At 46.8% G+C, this 13998-nt stretch overlaps 1 protein-coding gene across 1 annotated transcript; it reads right to left on the bottom strand.

The window, feature by feature from the left end:
- Positions 1 to 4967: 4967 nt before the first annotated feature.
- On the bottom strand, positions 4968 to 11998 carry LOC122705648. The gene is given in 4 exon segments (XM_043921073.1): positions 4968 to 6094; positions 6161 to 7574; positions 8178 to 9803; positions 11993 to 11998. Coding segments are annotated over 4 exon segments (4173 nt in total).
- Between the last annotated feature and the right edge of the window lie 2000 nt (positions 11999 to 13998).

Genomic DNA, 13998 nt, shown 5'->3' with positions numbered 1-13998 from the left:
CCTTTATTTTCTGATTATTATGTAGAATCAGAGATAGGAGAGCTAAAGCTTCCCTGGTGGTCTCGTGGTTAAGAATTCCTCTGCCAACACAGGGACACAGGTTCGATCCCTGGTCTGAGAAGATTCCACATGCCATGGACCAACTAAGCCAGTGTTCTGCAACTACTGAAGCCCACACTCTTAGAGCTAGTGCTCCATAACAGGAGAAGCCAGGGCAATGAGAAGCCTGCAGACTGCAGTGAAGAGTAGCCCCTGCTCGCGGCCACTCGAGAAAGCCCATGTGCAGCGATAAAGACCCAGCACAGCCATAAATGAATGAATGAATCAGTTAATATTTTAAAAATTTATTTCAAAAAAAAAAAAGAACCAAAAAGAGCCCTTAAGATCAGGCCTGGGCCCTGCTTTCCTTCAAGAAGAATTCTGGATACATTTATAAATAAGAAACAAATGGGAAGAGGGCCAGAACTGCTGGAGGTTTCAAGCCTGAAGCAAGCTCAAGTTAGCAAAGAGCTGATGCCATTTTTTTTTTAAATAACATTATTTGGCTTTTGTTTTTTAAGACTTTTTTTCTTAATGTGGACATGTTTAAAGTCTTTATTGAATTTGTTGCAGTATTGCTTCTGTGTTATGTTCTGGCTCTTCGGTTACAAAGCATGTGGGACCTTAGCCCGCTGACCAGTGAGCGAACCTGCACCCCCTGTGTTGGAAGCTGCTGCTGTTAAGTCGCTTCAGTCGTGTCTGACTCTGTGCAACCCCATGGACTGCAGCCTCCCAGGCTCCTCCGTCCATGGGATTTTCCAGGCAAGCATACTGGAGTGGGTTACCACTTCCTCCTCCAGAAGATCTTCCCGACCCAGGGATTGAAGCCTTGTCTCCTGCATCAGTGGGCAGAATCTTTACCACTGAGCCTCCAGGGAAGACGTCAAAGGATTAATGGGGGTGGGGGACAAAAATAAAACCAGTTCTGACACAACATCCTTTACAGAAATCCTGTTGAAACAATCTTGGCTTCTGCTGAGGCTCTGCACTGTGGGACGGTCACAGCAGAGCTTTATCCCCACGATGTTGAGATGATTAAAAGTTGCTGCTGTCAGAGAAACCACTGACATTGTGGCATCAGTGCACCAGATTTCTGGAAATTTCACTTGATTCTTGATCTTTTGCTGTGAAAGTTCTCACTGGCTCCTCTCTTTCTTCCAGATCTTTAAAAATCTGTCACCCAGCATACATAAATATTAGTAATATTGCTGATTTTTAGGCATTATTGTAATCACTTCTTTCTAAATTACAAAGCCAGAGACTTCCCTGTTGGTCCAGTGATTAAGACTCTGCACTTCCACTGCAAGGGGTGCAGGTTCAATTCCTGGTCAGGGAACTAGCTCCCACATGCCTCAGGGTACAGTCAAATAAATAAATAAATTACAAATCCACCAGGAAAGGTCCTTAGGACCAACGCTAAGTTTCCAGTTTCATGGTATTCTGGGATCCAAGGCAAGAGCTAATAGTACCTAGTGTATACCCTGTCCCATGTTCTGCCACCGCTTGCATACATGTGCACACAAACATGCTTCTTGACCAGCTGTCAGCTTCTGAAAGAAGTGACAAGCTTCTGAGTGGGCTCTGGGGCTCACGGACCAGAGTCAAATACATATTGATACCCAAGTACTGACCAAGTACTTGATGGTCTGGGAACCCCAGGAAGCCTTATCTAGGGCTTCCAGAGTAGGGCTCTTTCTGTCTTCTTTTAATGAGACCCTGATACATAAAACTGTCATTGTCAGTTTCAGGTGGCTGGGGCTGATTGAAATCAGACGTCCCTAGTGTATGCTCTCACCAATTCATGCGCTTACTCAGGGGTGCTCTCATCCGCAGATATTTAGTGAGCACTTTTTAAGTTTCAGGCACTGTCCTAAATGCTAAGGATTCAGAGATGGATCAGCCACTGTCTGTCCTCCTAGAGTTCGTACTATTGACTCCTGCCTTTGATCCCTCTCCCTTGCAGGCAGTGAGTGATGCCAACTGTCTTGTCTAGTGTCTGACCTTGTCCTAGCTAGGTAGATATGGAGGCTGGTCAACCAGAACCAAAGACAAGATCATCCCCCTAAGGAACTGCCTGACAAGGAAACCACTGATGATACAGCCAGAAGTGAGTCTCTGCTGCAGGCACCCCCATCCTGCTGCCCTGCTGCACTTCAAAGTGAGCTGTAACTCTCTGCTACTGTCAGAATGTGATCTTTTTTATCTGTGCTATTTTGCGTGACTCACTCCAACTACAGTGTCCGAGATGGGGTCTCTAGTGGTCCCAAGTCCCATGTCTAAGCCCTGGCTGCCAGGGAGGTGAGAGAATGGAGCACATGACCTGTATGAGGAGTCTGGCTATCTCCAGCAAGACTTGCATGGTAGGAATTGCCCAACTACATCAAGAAGATTAATTCAGTCCAATAACTAATGTCCACTTCAGTTCAGTTGCTCAGTCATGTCCAACTCTTTGCGACCCCATGAACTGCAGCACACCAGGCCTCCCTATCCATCACCAACTGCTGGAGTCTACCCAAACCCATTCCATTGAGTTGGTGATGCCATCCAACCATCCCATCCTCTGTTGTCCCCTTCTCCTCCTGCCCTCAAACCTTCCCAGCATGAGGGTCTTTGCAAATGAGTCAGCTCTTTGCATCAGGTAGCCAAAGTATTGGAGTTTCAAGTTCAACATCAGTCCTTCCAGTGAACACCCAGGACTAATCTGTTGGCTCTCCTTGCAGTCCAAGAGACTCTCAAGAGTCGTCTCCAACACCACAGTTCAAAAGCATCAATTATTCGGCACTCAGCTTTCTTTATAGTTCAACTCTCACATCCATACATGACCACTGGAAAAACCATAGCCTTGACTAGACGGACCTTTGTTCACAAAGTAATGTCTCTGCTTTTTAATATGTTGTCTATGTTGGTCATAACTTTCCTTCCAAGGAGTAAGCGTCTTTTAACTTCATGGCTGCAGTCACCATCTGCAGTGATTTTGGAGCCCAGAAAAATAAAGTCAGCCACTGTTTCCATTGTTTCCCCATCTATTTGCCATGAAGTGATGGGACCAGATGCCATGATCTTAGTTTTCTGAATGTTGAGCTTTAAGCCGAGTTTTTCACTCTCCTGTTTCACTTTCATCAAGAGGCTCTTTAGTTCTTCTTCACTTTCTGCCATAAGGGTGGTGTCATCTGCACATCTGAGGTTATTGATATTTCTCCCAGCAATCTTGATTCCAGCTTGTCCTTCCTCCAGCCCAGCATTTTTCATGATGTACTCTGCATATAACTTACAAAAGCAGGGTGACAACATACAGCCTTTATGTAGTCCTTTTCCTATTTGGAACCATGTTGTTGGAACATGTTGGAACATGTTGTTCCATGTCCAATTCTAAGTGTTGCTTCCTGACCAGCAAACAGGTTTCTCAAGGGGCAGGTCAGGTATTCTGGTATTTCCATCTCCTTCAGAATTTTCCACAGTTTACTGTGATCCACACAAAGGCTTTGGCATAGTCATTAAAGCAGAAATAGATGTTTTTCTGATTCAATGATCCAGCAGATGTTGGCAATTTGATCTCTGGTTCCTCTGCCTTTTCTAAAACCAGCTTGAACATCTGGTGTTGTACCCAGATTGCGGAATCCCACCAAACACCACAGGAGCCACGGATCGATGCAAAAGCAGTGAGGAACTTTATTACAAGCTCGAGCAGGGACTCTCTTCACACAATGGTGAAGGAGCCCCCCCGTGAAAGAGGCGAATCATTTTTATACTGTATAGCAGGGGAAGCGGGAAGGGAAGCTTAAGGGGATTGGTTAATTCTTCAACTAAGGGTGTCTTGTTAGCTACTGATTGGTGGGTTAGAGTAACGGGTGAGGGACTTTCCTGTCCTCCCCTGATTGGCTCGTTGAGTTTCTTTCTCTTTAAATTTTGTTTTCTCTCCTCGGGAGGGGGTTTTACTCAAAATGGCAGTGCTATCCTAAAATGGAGTCGTTTGGGTTTCACATTTCCCCCTCTTCTAGTTTCTAGGGAAGGCCCAACCATGGGTCTTCTACAGAGTCAACTATATCATCTGTGGAGACAGTCGAATATTGAGATCTGACTAACATTAGGTGGACAGTATTAAATCTATCTTTATAAGGGGGTCTGTAGGTGGAGACATGTCGGCTATGGGAGGAGTGTGTGGAGTAGGCCCAGTATCCCGACTTTGGTTCTGGGAGGGAGGTTTTGGGGTTACCACCTGGGAGGAAGGTTTCGGGGCTATCACCTGGTTTGGTCCCAAAGCTACCTTAGGGGTCAAGTAGAGTGGTCCCATCTTTAATTTAAGTTCAAATCGGACTCCATTGTCAAACCCAGTCTTATAAAGATGTAGGCCCCAGGCTCAGCGTACATCCCACCTGGTAAACTTTTTCCCTTTATCTGTGAACTTAATCTGTAATGGAAAACATTGTCCAGGTTTAGACGATATTCCCTGAGACCTGCATTTTGGGGTGTTCTGGGGTAATTCTATCTGAATGAGGTCATTGCCAGGATTGATGGGCCAAGGGACCGTTCCGAGGTTTCGCATCCCCAAGCGGCGCAATAAAAAAAGTCAACTCCCCCACATTTTTCAATTTGGTTCCGATCCCTTCCTCCCCCTGGGCAGACATAGACAGGCACTTGTTCTAAATACTGTGGGCCCTTACCCTCACAGTTACGGGTGAATAAGCCGTAGGAGCCATGAGCAAAAAAGTTGGTCAGTTGGCTGGGACCATGGAAGCCGTTATTGTCGGCCGCCAGGACGCACAAATCAAAGGTCAATATGGGCCACCATGTCCCTTTGGGGGCTACGTTGGAACTCGAATTAAGTATTTCTCCAGTCTCAGGATTGTAGACTATCCAGGTCATGTTAACCGGATGATGAGGATTGGCTGAGGCAATCCCCTGGAAGTCTGCCCAGAGTACAAAGTACCTTAAGAGGGAGATGCTTCTTTGGGGCGTTTCCAGAGTTTTAGCTTGAGTGGATTGTCCGGATGTTTGGAGACTCTCCATTGTGGCAGAACCTCGTGGAGGTCGGTGAAAGGATCAGCAGGCCTCACATGCGAGAAGTGGACCCATGTTGAAATACCATCTACCTTGAGGGCCGTTGGTGTGACTAGGATGACAGAGTAGGGTCCTTTCCAGCGTGGTTCGAGGGTGCCTGAGTGGTGTCTCCGCACATAGACCCAATCTCCTGGCTGAAAACGATGCGGTTCAGGCGGTGGCTTGGTGAGGTATATGGCTTCTAGCCGTTTCCAAATGTCCTTGTGCACCCGTTGGAGGAGTCGGAGGGAGGAAAATAGAGCATCAACAGGCAAGTCAGCTATTAAGTCAGTCTTTAAACTAGGTACAATAGGGGGAGGTCTCCCGAACATAATTTCAAAGGGGGTTAACCCGAACATGTAAGGTGAGTTCCGCACCCGGAACAAGGCAAAGGGGAGGAGCGCCACCCAGTCCCCGCCAGTCTCTAGGGTTAATTTGGTCAAGGTCTCTTTTAAAGTTCTGTTCATTCTTTCTACTTGCCCTGAACTCTGGGGTCGATAGGCACAATGTAATTTCCAATTTGTCCCCAGAACCGCCGCCAGTCCCTGACTTACCTTGGAGACAAAGGCGGGACCGTTATCGGAACCTACCTGTGCAGGGAATCCGAACCGCGGCAGGATCTCCTCTAAGAGTTTTTTTGTTACTACCTGGGCTGTCTCCTTTTTTGTTGGGTAGGCCTCTACCCATCCAGAAAAGGTATCTATGAAGACTAGCAGGTATCTATATCTGTATTTTCCCGGTTTTACCTCAGTAAAGTCTACTTCCCAGTAGGCTCCAGGGCGTGTTCCCCTTTCTCTGGCTCCTTTAGTTGCTCCTGAAGTCTTGGTTGGGTTTGTTAGCTGGCAAGCCTTACAGTCTGAAGCAATTTTTTCTATTTTCGCCCGGTAGTCTTTGATGACAATCTTTGCATTTCTGACAAGATCCTGCATTTTTTTCGCCCCTAAATGGGTTGCATTATGAATTTTCCAGAGCAGTTCTGTCCCCAGTTTTTCAGGTAGGATAGGCGCTGACTTAGCGTCTTTCCACCAACCATTTTTAAATTGTGTCATAGGTAAGGAGTTAATCCATTTTATATCTGCTTCACTGTATTCGGGGTTATCGGGTAGAGTCATGGTCCCTGGATCAGGGAGTCGAACTGCCAAAACCGGGGTAACAGATGCTAGAGCAGCTTCCTTGGCTGAAAGATCAGCCAGTCGATTGCCCCTTGCCACGGAGGAGTCGCCTCTTTGGTGGCCTGGGCAGTGGACTATGGCCAGTTTCTTGGGCAGCCAAAGGGCTTGTAGAAGCTCAAGAATTGTCTCTTTATTTTTTATAGTCTTTCCTTCGGCCGTCAGGAGTCCTCTCTCTCTATAGATGGCCCCGTGTATGTGCGCTGTGGCAAAGGCGTATCTGCTGTCTGTATAAACGGTCAGTTTTTTTTCTCTACCTCTTTTGAGTGCTTCAGTCAATGCTATAAGTTCGGCTTTTTGGGCCGAAGTCCCATGGGCCAAAGGGGCAGCCCATATGACTTCTGTTTCAGTGGTCACGGCCGCACCCGCATACCTTTGTCCATTTTGTACGAAGCTGCTCCCATCCGTGTACCAAGTCAGCTCAGCATCCGGAAGGGGGACGTCTTTCAGATCAGCTCGGATCCCACATACCTGAGCCAGGATGTCAGCACAGTCATGTAGTGGAGCGTCCAGGTCTGGATCCGGCAGGAGTGTGGCTGGGTTCAAAGTAGCTGGCGGCTGAAAAATGATCTTGGTAGGGTTTAGTAGTAGTCCCTGGTAATGGGTCAGTCTAGCGTTACTGATCCATCGATCTGGAGGTTGTCTCAATATACCCTCTATGGCATGTGGGGTTGTTATTTGCAGTTCTTGTCCCAGGGTTAATTTGCCAGCGTCTTTTACTAACAAGGCCACAGCAGCCACCATACGCAAGCAGGGGGGCCATCCACTAGCCACTGGGTCCAGTTTTTTTGAAAGATATGCCACTGGTCTTTTCCAAGGTCCCAGTTTCTGGAGTAACACGCCTTTGGCTACCCCTCTGTTCTCATCTACATAGAGAAGGAAGGGCTTAGTGACGTCAGGTAGACCTAGGGCAGGGGCTGACAGGAGGGCTGCCTTAATGTCCTGGAAGGCTTTATCCATTTCCTCTGTCCAGGCAAATGGTATAGTCTCTTTTGTTGCCTGGTATAGTGGTTTTGCCATTTCAGCAAAACCTGGGATCCATAATCTACAGAATCCAGCGGACCCCAGAAATTCTCTAATTCCGCGTTGACTCTGGGGCTTAGGGATCTTTAACACAGTCTCTTTTCTAGCTTTGGACAGCCACCGCTGTCCTTCTTTTAATATGTATCCTAGGTAATGAACCTCTTGTCTGCCAATTTGTGCTTTCTTTGCAGACGCCCGATATCCCAGCTCACCTAAAGTATACAGCAAGTCTCTGGTTGCCTCCAGACAGGTTTGTTGGGATTCTGCGGCCAACAAAAGGTCGTCCACATACTGTAGCAAGGTAACCTGTGGGTGTTGGATACGGTAGTCACCCAGGTCCTCATGTAATGCTTCGTCGAAGATAGTGGGCGAGTTCTTGAATCCTTGTGGTAGTCTCGTCCAAGTTAGTTGCCCATGAATGCCTTCCTCTGGATCTGACCATTCGAAGGCAAAAATATTCTGGCTTTTGGGTGCCAGGGGGAGGCTAAAAAAAGCATCTTTTAAGTCCAGTACCGTATACCACTGGTGTTTGGGGTTCAAAGAGCTCAAAAGAGTATAGGGGTTTGGTACTGTGGGATGGATGTCCATCACCCGTTGGTTAACTTGTCTTAAATCCTGCACTGGCCTGTAGTCATTGGACCCCGGCTTTCTGACTGGGAGAAGGGGGGTATTCCAGTTGGATTGGCATGGGCGTAAGATGCCCTGAGCCAACAGCCTGCGTATGTGAGGGCGAATACCCCTTTGTGCCTCTTGTGGCATCTGATATTGCTTGACTCTGACGGCCTCTGCTCCTGGTTTTAATTCAATATAGATTGGGGGCCGATGTTTGGCTAAGCCTGGACCTCCGGTTTCTGCCCAGGCTTGTGGGTATTCATTAAGCCACTGTTGCATATCAGCCTCAGGGGCTACTTCGGAAGGGCCTTGGTGTAATCTGTATTCATCTTCTATTTGCATGGTTAGAACTTGTACCGGCCTACCGGCCGGGTCAGTAACATTCACCCCCTCAGGTGAGAAATGGATCTGGGCTCCTATTTTGGTTAGCAAGTCTCGGCCAAGCAGTGGGTAGGGGCAGTCTGGTATGACCATGAAAGAGTGGGATACCCGGCCCGTACTCAGATCTAGGTTTCTTCGGGTAGTCCATGAATATTTTTTCATACCAGTGGCCCCCTGCACCCATGAAGTCTTTGAAGAGAGTTTTCCCCGTGGGTCAAGCAGGACAGAATGTTCGGCCCCAGTGTCCACTAAAAACTCAATTGGGGTCCCCTCCACTTTTAAGGTTACCCTGGGCTCGGGGAGGGGTTCCGGGCCCCGTCTCCCCTAGTCTCTCAGGTCCTCCAGAGCCAAAACGTTGGTTCCTTGTTTGAACTTTTTAGGGCAATCCTTAACCCAATGTCCTTCTTTTTTACAATATGCACACTGGTTCCGTCCTAACTTTGGTTTTCCCTGGAGGTTAGGTTTCGGCTTACCTTCTGCCAGTTGTTTCAATCTCTTCTCTCGTTCGTTCGGCTGGGCGCTGGTGGCGGCCAGGAGAATGCGAGCTATATTTCTGGTCTGCCGGTCGGCGGCTCTAGTCTGCTTCTCTTCAGGTGTCTCTCGGTTATTATAAACTTTCTCTGCTACTGCCATCAGATCTTGAATAGATTTTTCACCTAATCTATCTATCTTCTGTAACTTCTTCCTTATATCTGGGGCTGACTGATTAATAAAATGCATCATTAAGGCTGACCTAGTATTCTCCGCCTCAGGGTCCATGGGAGTGTACTGACGGAATGCGTCCATCAGTCTCTCCAGGAACGCCGCAGGACTCTCTTCTCTCCCTTGCTGTACATTACCTACCTTAGCCAAATTAGTGGGCCTGCGAGCGGCCGCTTTGAGACCCCCCAACAGAGTCTGGCGGTAGACCCGGAGCCGCTCCTTACCTTCCGCCGTGTTATAGTCCCACTGTGGCCTAGACAAAGGGAAGGAGGAGTCAATCGTCGCAGGGTTAGCCGTGGGTTGCCCATTATCTCCTGGCACCAGTTTCCGTGCCTCTAGCTGGATCCTTTCTCTTTCTTCTGTGGTGAATAATATCTGGAGTAGCTGCTGACAATCGTCCCACGTAGGTTGATGAGTAAACAGAACAGTTTCTAACAAATTAATAAGCTCTTTAGGTCTCTCTGAAAATGGGGCGTTCTGGGTCCTCCAATTGTATAAATCACTAGTAGAAAAGGGCCAATATTGAAGGGGCTGAACTCCATCAGCATCAGGGGGACCCAGAGCCCTGAGAGGAAGAACAGCTGCTGAAGAGGAGTCGGCAGGCCACCTGGGGGAGGCGGCCCTACGTTGTCGGGTGTTCGTTGCAGGTCCTCCCTCATTGGCTTCTGGAGAAGGTTGGGGAAGTGGGGGTTCGGGCTGAATAGGAGGGGGGAGAGAATATGGTGGAGGTGTGAGAAGGAGATCAAGAAGAGCCGAATCTTCCTGCAAAACAGGGGCAGAGGGGGCAGCCGGAGGCTTTTTCTTTTCTTCAGCCACTAGGATCTCCGTGGCTGCTTCTGCCTGTGGAGGTAAAAAGGGTTGGATCCAAAGGGGTGGGGTGACTATTACATCTTCCCAAACCAGGATATATGGGATCTGGTCTGGATGTCTGCTTCGAGGTCTGAGGATGATTTCTCGGACTCTCCGGACAGTCCTTAAGTCGAAAGTCCCTTCAGGAGGCCAGCCTACGTTAAAGCTGGGCCATTCAGCACTGCAAAAGATAACCATCCGAGATTTTTTAATTTCTGCACTCAGATTATGAGCTCGAGCTCTAACTTCTGTGAAATGGTCAGTTATTAAGGCAAGCGGAGAGCATCCAGATTGCGTCTGTCCCATCGTCAGTCAGTCACACAATGATCAAACAAGACGACACACCAGACAAATAACAGAGCGCACAATTCCGAGAACAAAAGGTACAGAGTATATCAGATGTATATATATATATATATATGACTACTGAGTGGGAGCTGGAAGAAGTCTCTTCCTGCTTCCTGCTAGAGACTCAATCGGTGCCTCCGCCTAGGTTTAAGTCCAGCTACAGAGCGGGGCCCCTTACAGGTACAGGTGCAGCTGCTGCTACTGCTTACCGGCCGTTTGTCCTCCGAAGCGCGGGTCCTGGAGAGTCTGGGGGATCCCGGACGAGCCCCCAAAATGTTGTACCCGGATCACGGAATCCCACCAAACACCACAGGAGCCGCGGGTCGATGCAAAAGCAGTGAGGAACTTTATTACAAGCTCGAGCAGGGACTCTCTTCACACAATGGCGAAGGAGTCCCCTGTGAAAGAGGTGAATCATTTTTATACTGTATAGCAGGGGAAGCGGGAAGGGAAGCTTAAGGGGATTGGTTAATTCTTCAACTAAGGGTGTCTTGTTAGCTACTGATTGGTGGGTTAGAGTAAGGGGGGAGGGACTTTCCTGTCCTCCCCTGATTGGCTCGTTGAGTTTCTTTCTCTTTAAATTTCGTTTTCTCTCCTCAGGAGGGGGTTTTACTCAAAATGGCGGTGCTATCCTAAAATGGAGTCGTTTGGGTTTCACATTTCACACTGGAAGTTCACGGTTCACGTATTGCTGAAGCCTGGCTTGTCCACTATATTAATATTATATCTAAGTGAATTTGTGCTTTATCCACCATAACAGCATCTACATTCAAGTGTAAAATAGAGGTCCATAAATTCACAAGATGAGTTATCCAGTCCCATCTCTGGCAAAGTCAACAAATTTTTTCAAAAAAGGGCCAGATAGTAAATTTTTAGGTGTTGCCTCTCTGTTGCAAGTATTCAACGCTGCTCTTCTAGCACAAAAGCAGCCAGGACTATGTAAATGAATGAATGTAGCTGTGTTCCAATAAATTTTATCTGTAGACACATTTGAAGTTCTTTTCATTTTCATGTCATGAAATATTCTTTTGATTTTTTTAACCATTTAAAAATATTTTTAAAAAATCAGCTGATTTCTCAACAGAAAGTCTACGAGCCAGAAAAGAATGGCATGGTATATTCCAAGTGATGAAAGGGAAGAACCTACAACCAAGAATACTCTACCCAGCAAGACTCTCGTTCAGATTTGATGGAGAAATCAAAAGCTTTCCAGACAAGCAAAAGTTAAGAGAATTCAGCACCACTAAGCCAGTTTTACAACAAATGCTAAAGGAACTTTTCTTTAGGCAGGAAACACAAGAAAAGGAAAAGATCTACAAAAATAAACCCTAAAAATAAAAAATCCCTAGCTTGTGTGTTGCGCAAAAGAAAGCATTGAACTGGATTTGGCCTGTGGGCCATTTGTCAACCCGTGATTTATAAGGATGACTCAATCTTTTTGGAAGGGCTCAGACGTTTTTAAGAATCTTATAAAACATATGGAATAGACCCTTTCCCTAGAGGGAAAAGGCACACACTGAAAACTCTGTAGATGGCTCCAGAGCTTTCAAGAATTTGCTAAGTAGTCAATAACCCTGGTCTCTAATTCATGCTTGCTGAGCCCTTGGGCTTCCCATTCCTTTAAGACCTCAGAGCCACAGCCAGTCATGACTGGGAGTCATTATCTACCTAGACTGTAACAACCAAGCTTTCTCAGCTCCACCTGAAGTGACTGCTATGTGACCTAAACTGCAGACGTCTCCAACAGGATACAATTAGCAGTAATTGGGGGGGGGGGGGGTGGGGGTACTCTCTGTTAGGAAGGGGAAGGATTGCTGTAACAGTGGCCTTACCTTCATGGCCCAGTTGGTGACCCTCCTGTGTTAAATACAACCACAGAAAACAAGCCAGTGAACTATAAGGAGTGAACCTCATCACTGACGCAGAACTGCTAGAAACACTATATTTTAAGTTGCAGGTGGGTGCTGAGTGTGTTATGTTACTGTTTTTTCTTAAATTTTTATTTGTTTATTTTGGCTCTACTGGGTCTTCGTTGCTGTGAGGGCTTTCCTCTAGTTGCAGAGAGCAGAGGTTACTCTCTAGTTGTCGTAAGTGGGCTTCTCGTTGCACTGGTTTCTCTTCTCTTCTCGAGAATGTGCTCTAGGGCACAGGCGTAATAGTATGGTGCAGCGGACTTACTTGCTCCGAGGCATGTAGAATCTTCCTGGATCAGGGATCAAACTGGTGTCTCCTGGGTTGGCAGGCAGATTCTTCACTGCTGAGCCACTAGGGAAGCCCTGTTATTTTATTTTTTACATCTAAATATATGGAATATTTTGTAAATAAAATTTTTAAAAACCCACTGGATCTCGCCTGGGCCAGTGGTTGCCTTCGATTCAGGTTGGGCGGCCTATAGAGGTGAACTCAGTCCTTGTGTGAACTTGTTTGGGAGAGATGAGCTAGGGGAAGGGGGAAGGTAGCAGCTACAGTTCTATGATGTTCTCTCTGAGGGTTATTAGTATCACCCAGACCTTTGATCCTCACAATGGAGGTGGATCAGGGCACAAACCCTGCTATCAACAAGATGTTCTAATCTTGAACTTAGCCACTGTGTGTCCTTGGCCAAGGAACCTAATCCCTGTCCTTTAGTTACCTCATGTATGAAATGAGGATGATAAAAGTACCTATTTCATAGGACTGTTATGAGGATTAAGAGGGAATGCTTGTAAGTGCTGAGCACAACGCCTGGAACACAGTAAATGCTTTATTGTTTGTTTTAGTCGCTAAGTCGTGTCCGACTCTTTGTGACCCCATGGCTCCTCTGTCTAGGGGATTTCCAGGCAAGAATACTGGACTGGGTTGCCGTTTCCTTCTCCAGGGGATCTTCCTGACCCAGGGATTGAACTCTCGTCCCTTGTTGTCTCCTGCATTGGCAGGTGGATTCTTTACCACGGAGCCACCAAGGAAGCCCAAATGCTTTATTAGTGTTTGTTAAATAAAAATAGATAGGAGGGGAAATTCCTGGCAGTCCACTGTTTAAAACTTGGCGCTTTCGCTGCCGTGGCCCGAATTCAATCCCTGGTTGGGGAACGAAGATTCCGCAAGCCGCTAAAAACAACAGCAACAAAAGCCTGAGGAGAGGGCCCCTTGGTTCTAAGTTCCTTGATTGAGACGCGAGTTCTCCTCCCTGGCTGGGTGCTATTACTTGAGAACCACCAGAGGGCAGCAGAGCAGAGGCTTCTAGGTTTCCAGCTGACGGTTCAACAGGACTTGAAGAGCCCTGATCGGCGGCCCTGGGTGTTCTCCGCCTTCACCGGGATCTGCCTAGGGGCCCCCTACAGCCCACTCGCTCTCTGACTGGGCTGCTCCATACTGCGGGCATGGCGGTCTGCGCCTTTGTTCTGACAAGGGTGATCATCACAGAAGTCTTCCTCGGATGTGGAATTACTTTGCCAAAGGTTATAAGTAATTTTGAGGCTTTTGACACACATTAGCTGCTGAGTTGCCTTTCTTGTACTAACTGACACCCATCAAGAATGGGAGTTTTGTGTCCCTGCCTTGCACTAATTAATACTGTCCTGGTTATTATTATTTTATTTTTATATTTTCCCTTGCTACTTATTTTTTATTGGAATATATTGATAGTTGATTAACAATGTTGCCTTAGTTTTTGCTGTAAAAATCTTTGTCCAACGTAGAGGATTTTAAAATGTGACGTTTTATTTGCATTTGTTTGCTAAGATTAAATGTTAAAAAGATTTCTATTGAGATTTTTAAGAAATCATCTGTTTATAGCTTTTAGTTTTCTAAGATGTTCATTTAAAAAATCTCTTTATACAATATGGATATGAGCAGTTTC

Source organism: Cervus elaphus, chromosome 12 (assembly GCF_910594005.1).
Source record: "Cervus elaphus chromosome 12, mCerEla1.1, whole genome shotgun sequence".
NCBI lineage: Eukaryota > Metazoa > Chordata > Mammalia > Artiodactyla > Cervidae > Cervus > Cervus elaphus.
The sequence above is the reverse complement of the archived record's forward strand: the minus strand, read 5'-3'. Positions and strand labels throughout refer to the sequence as shown.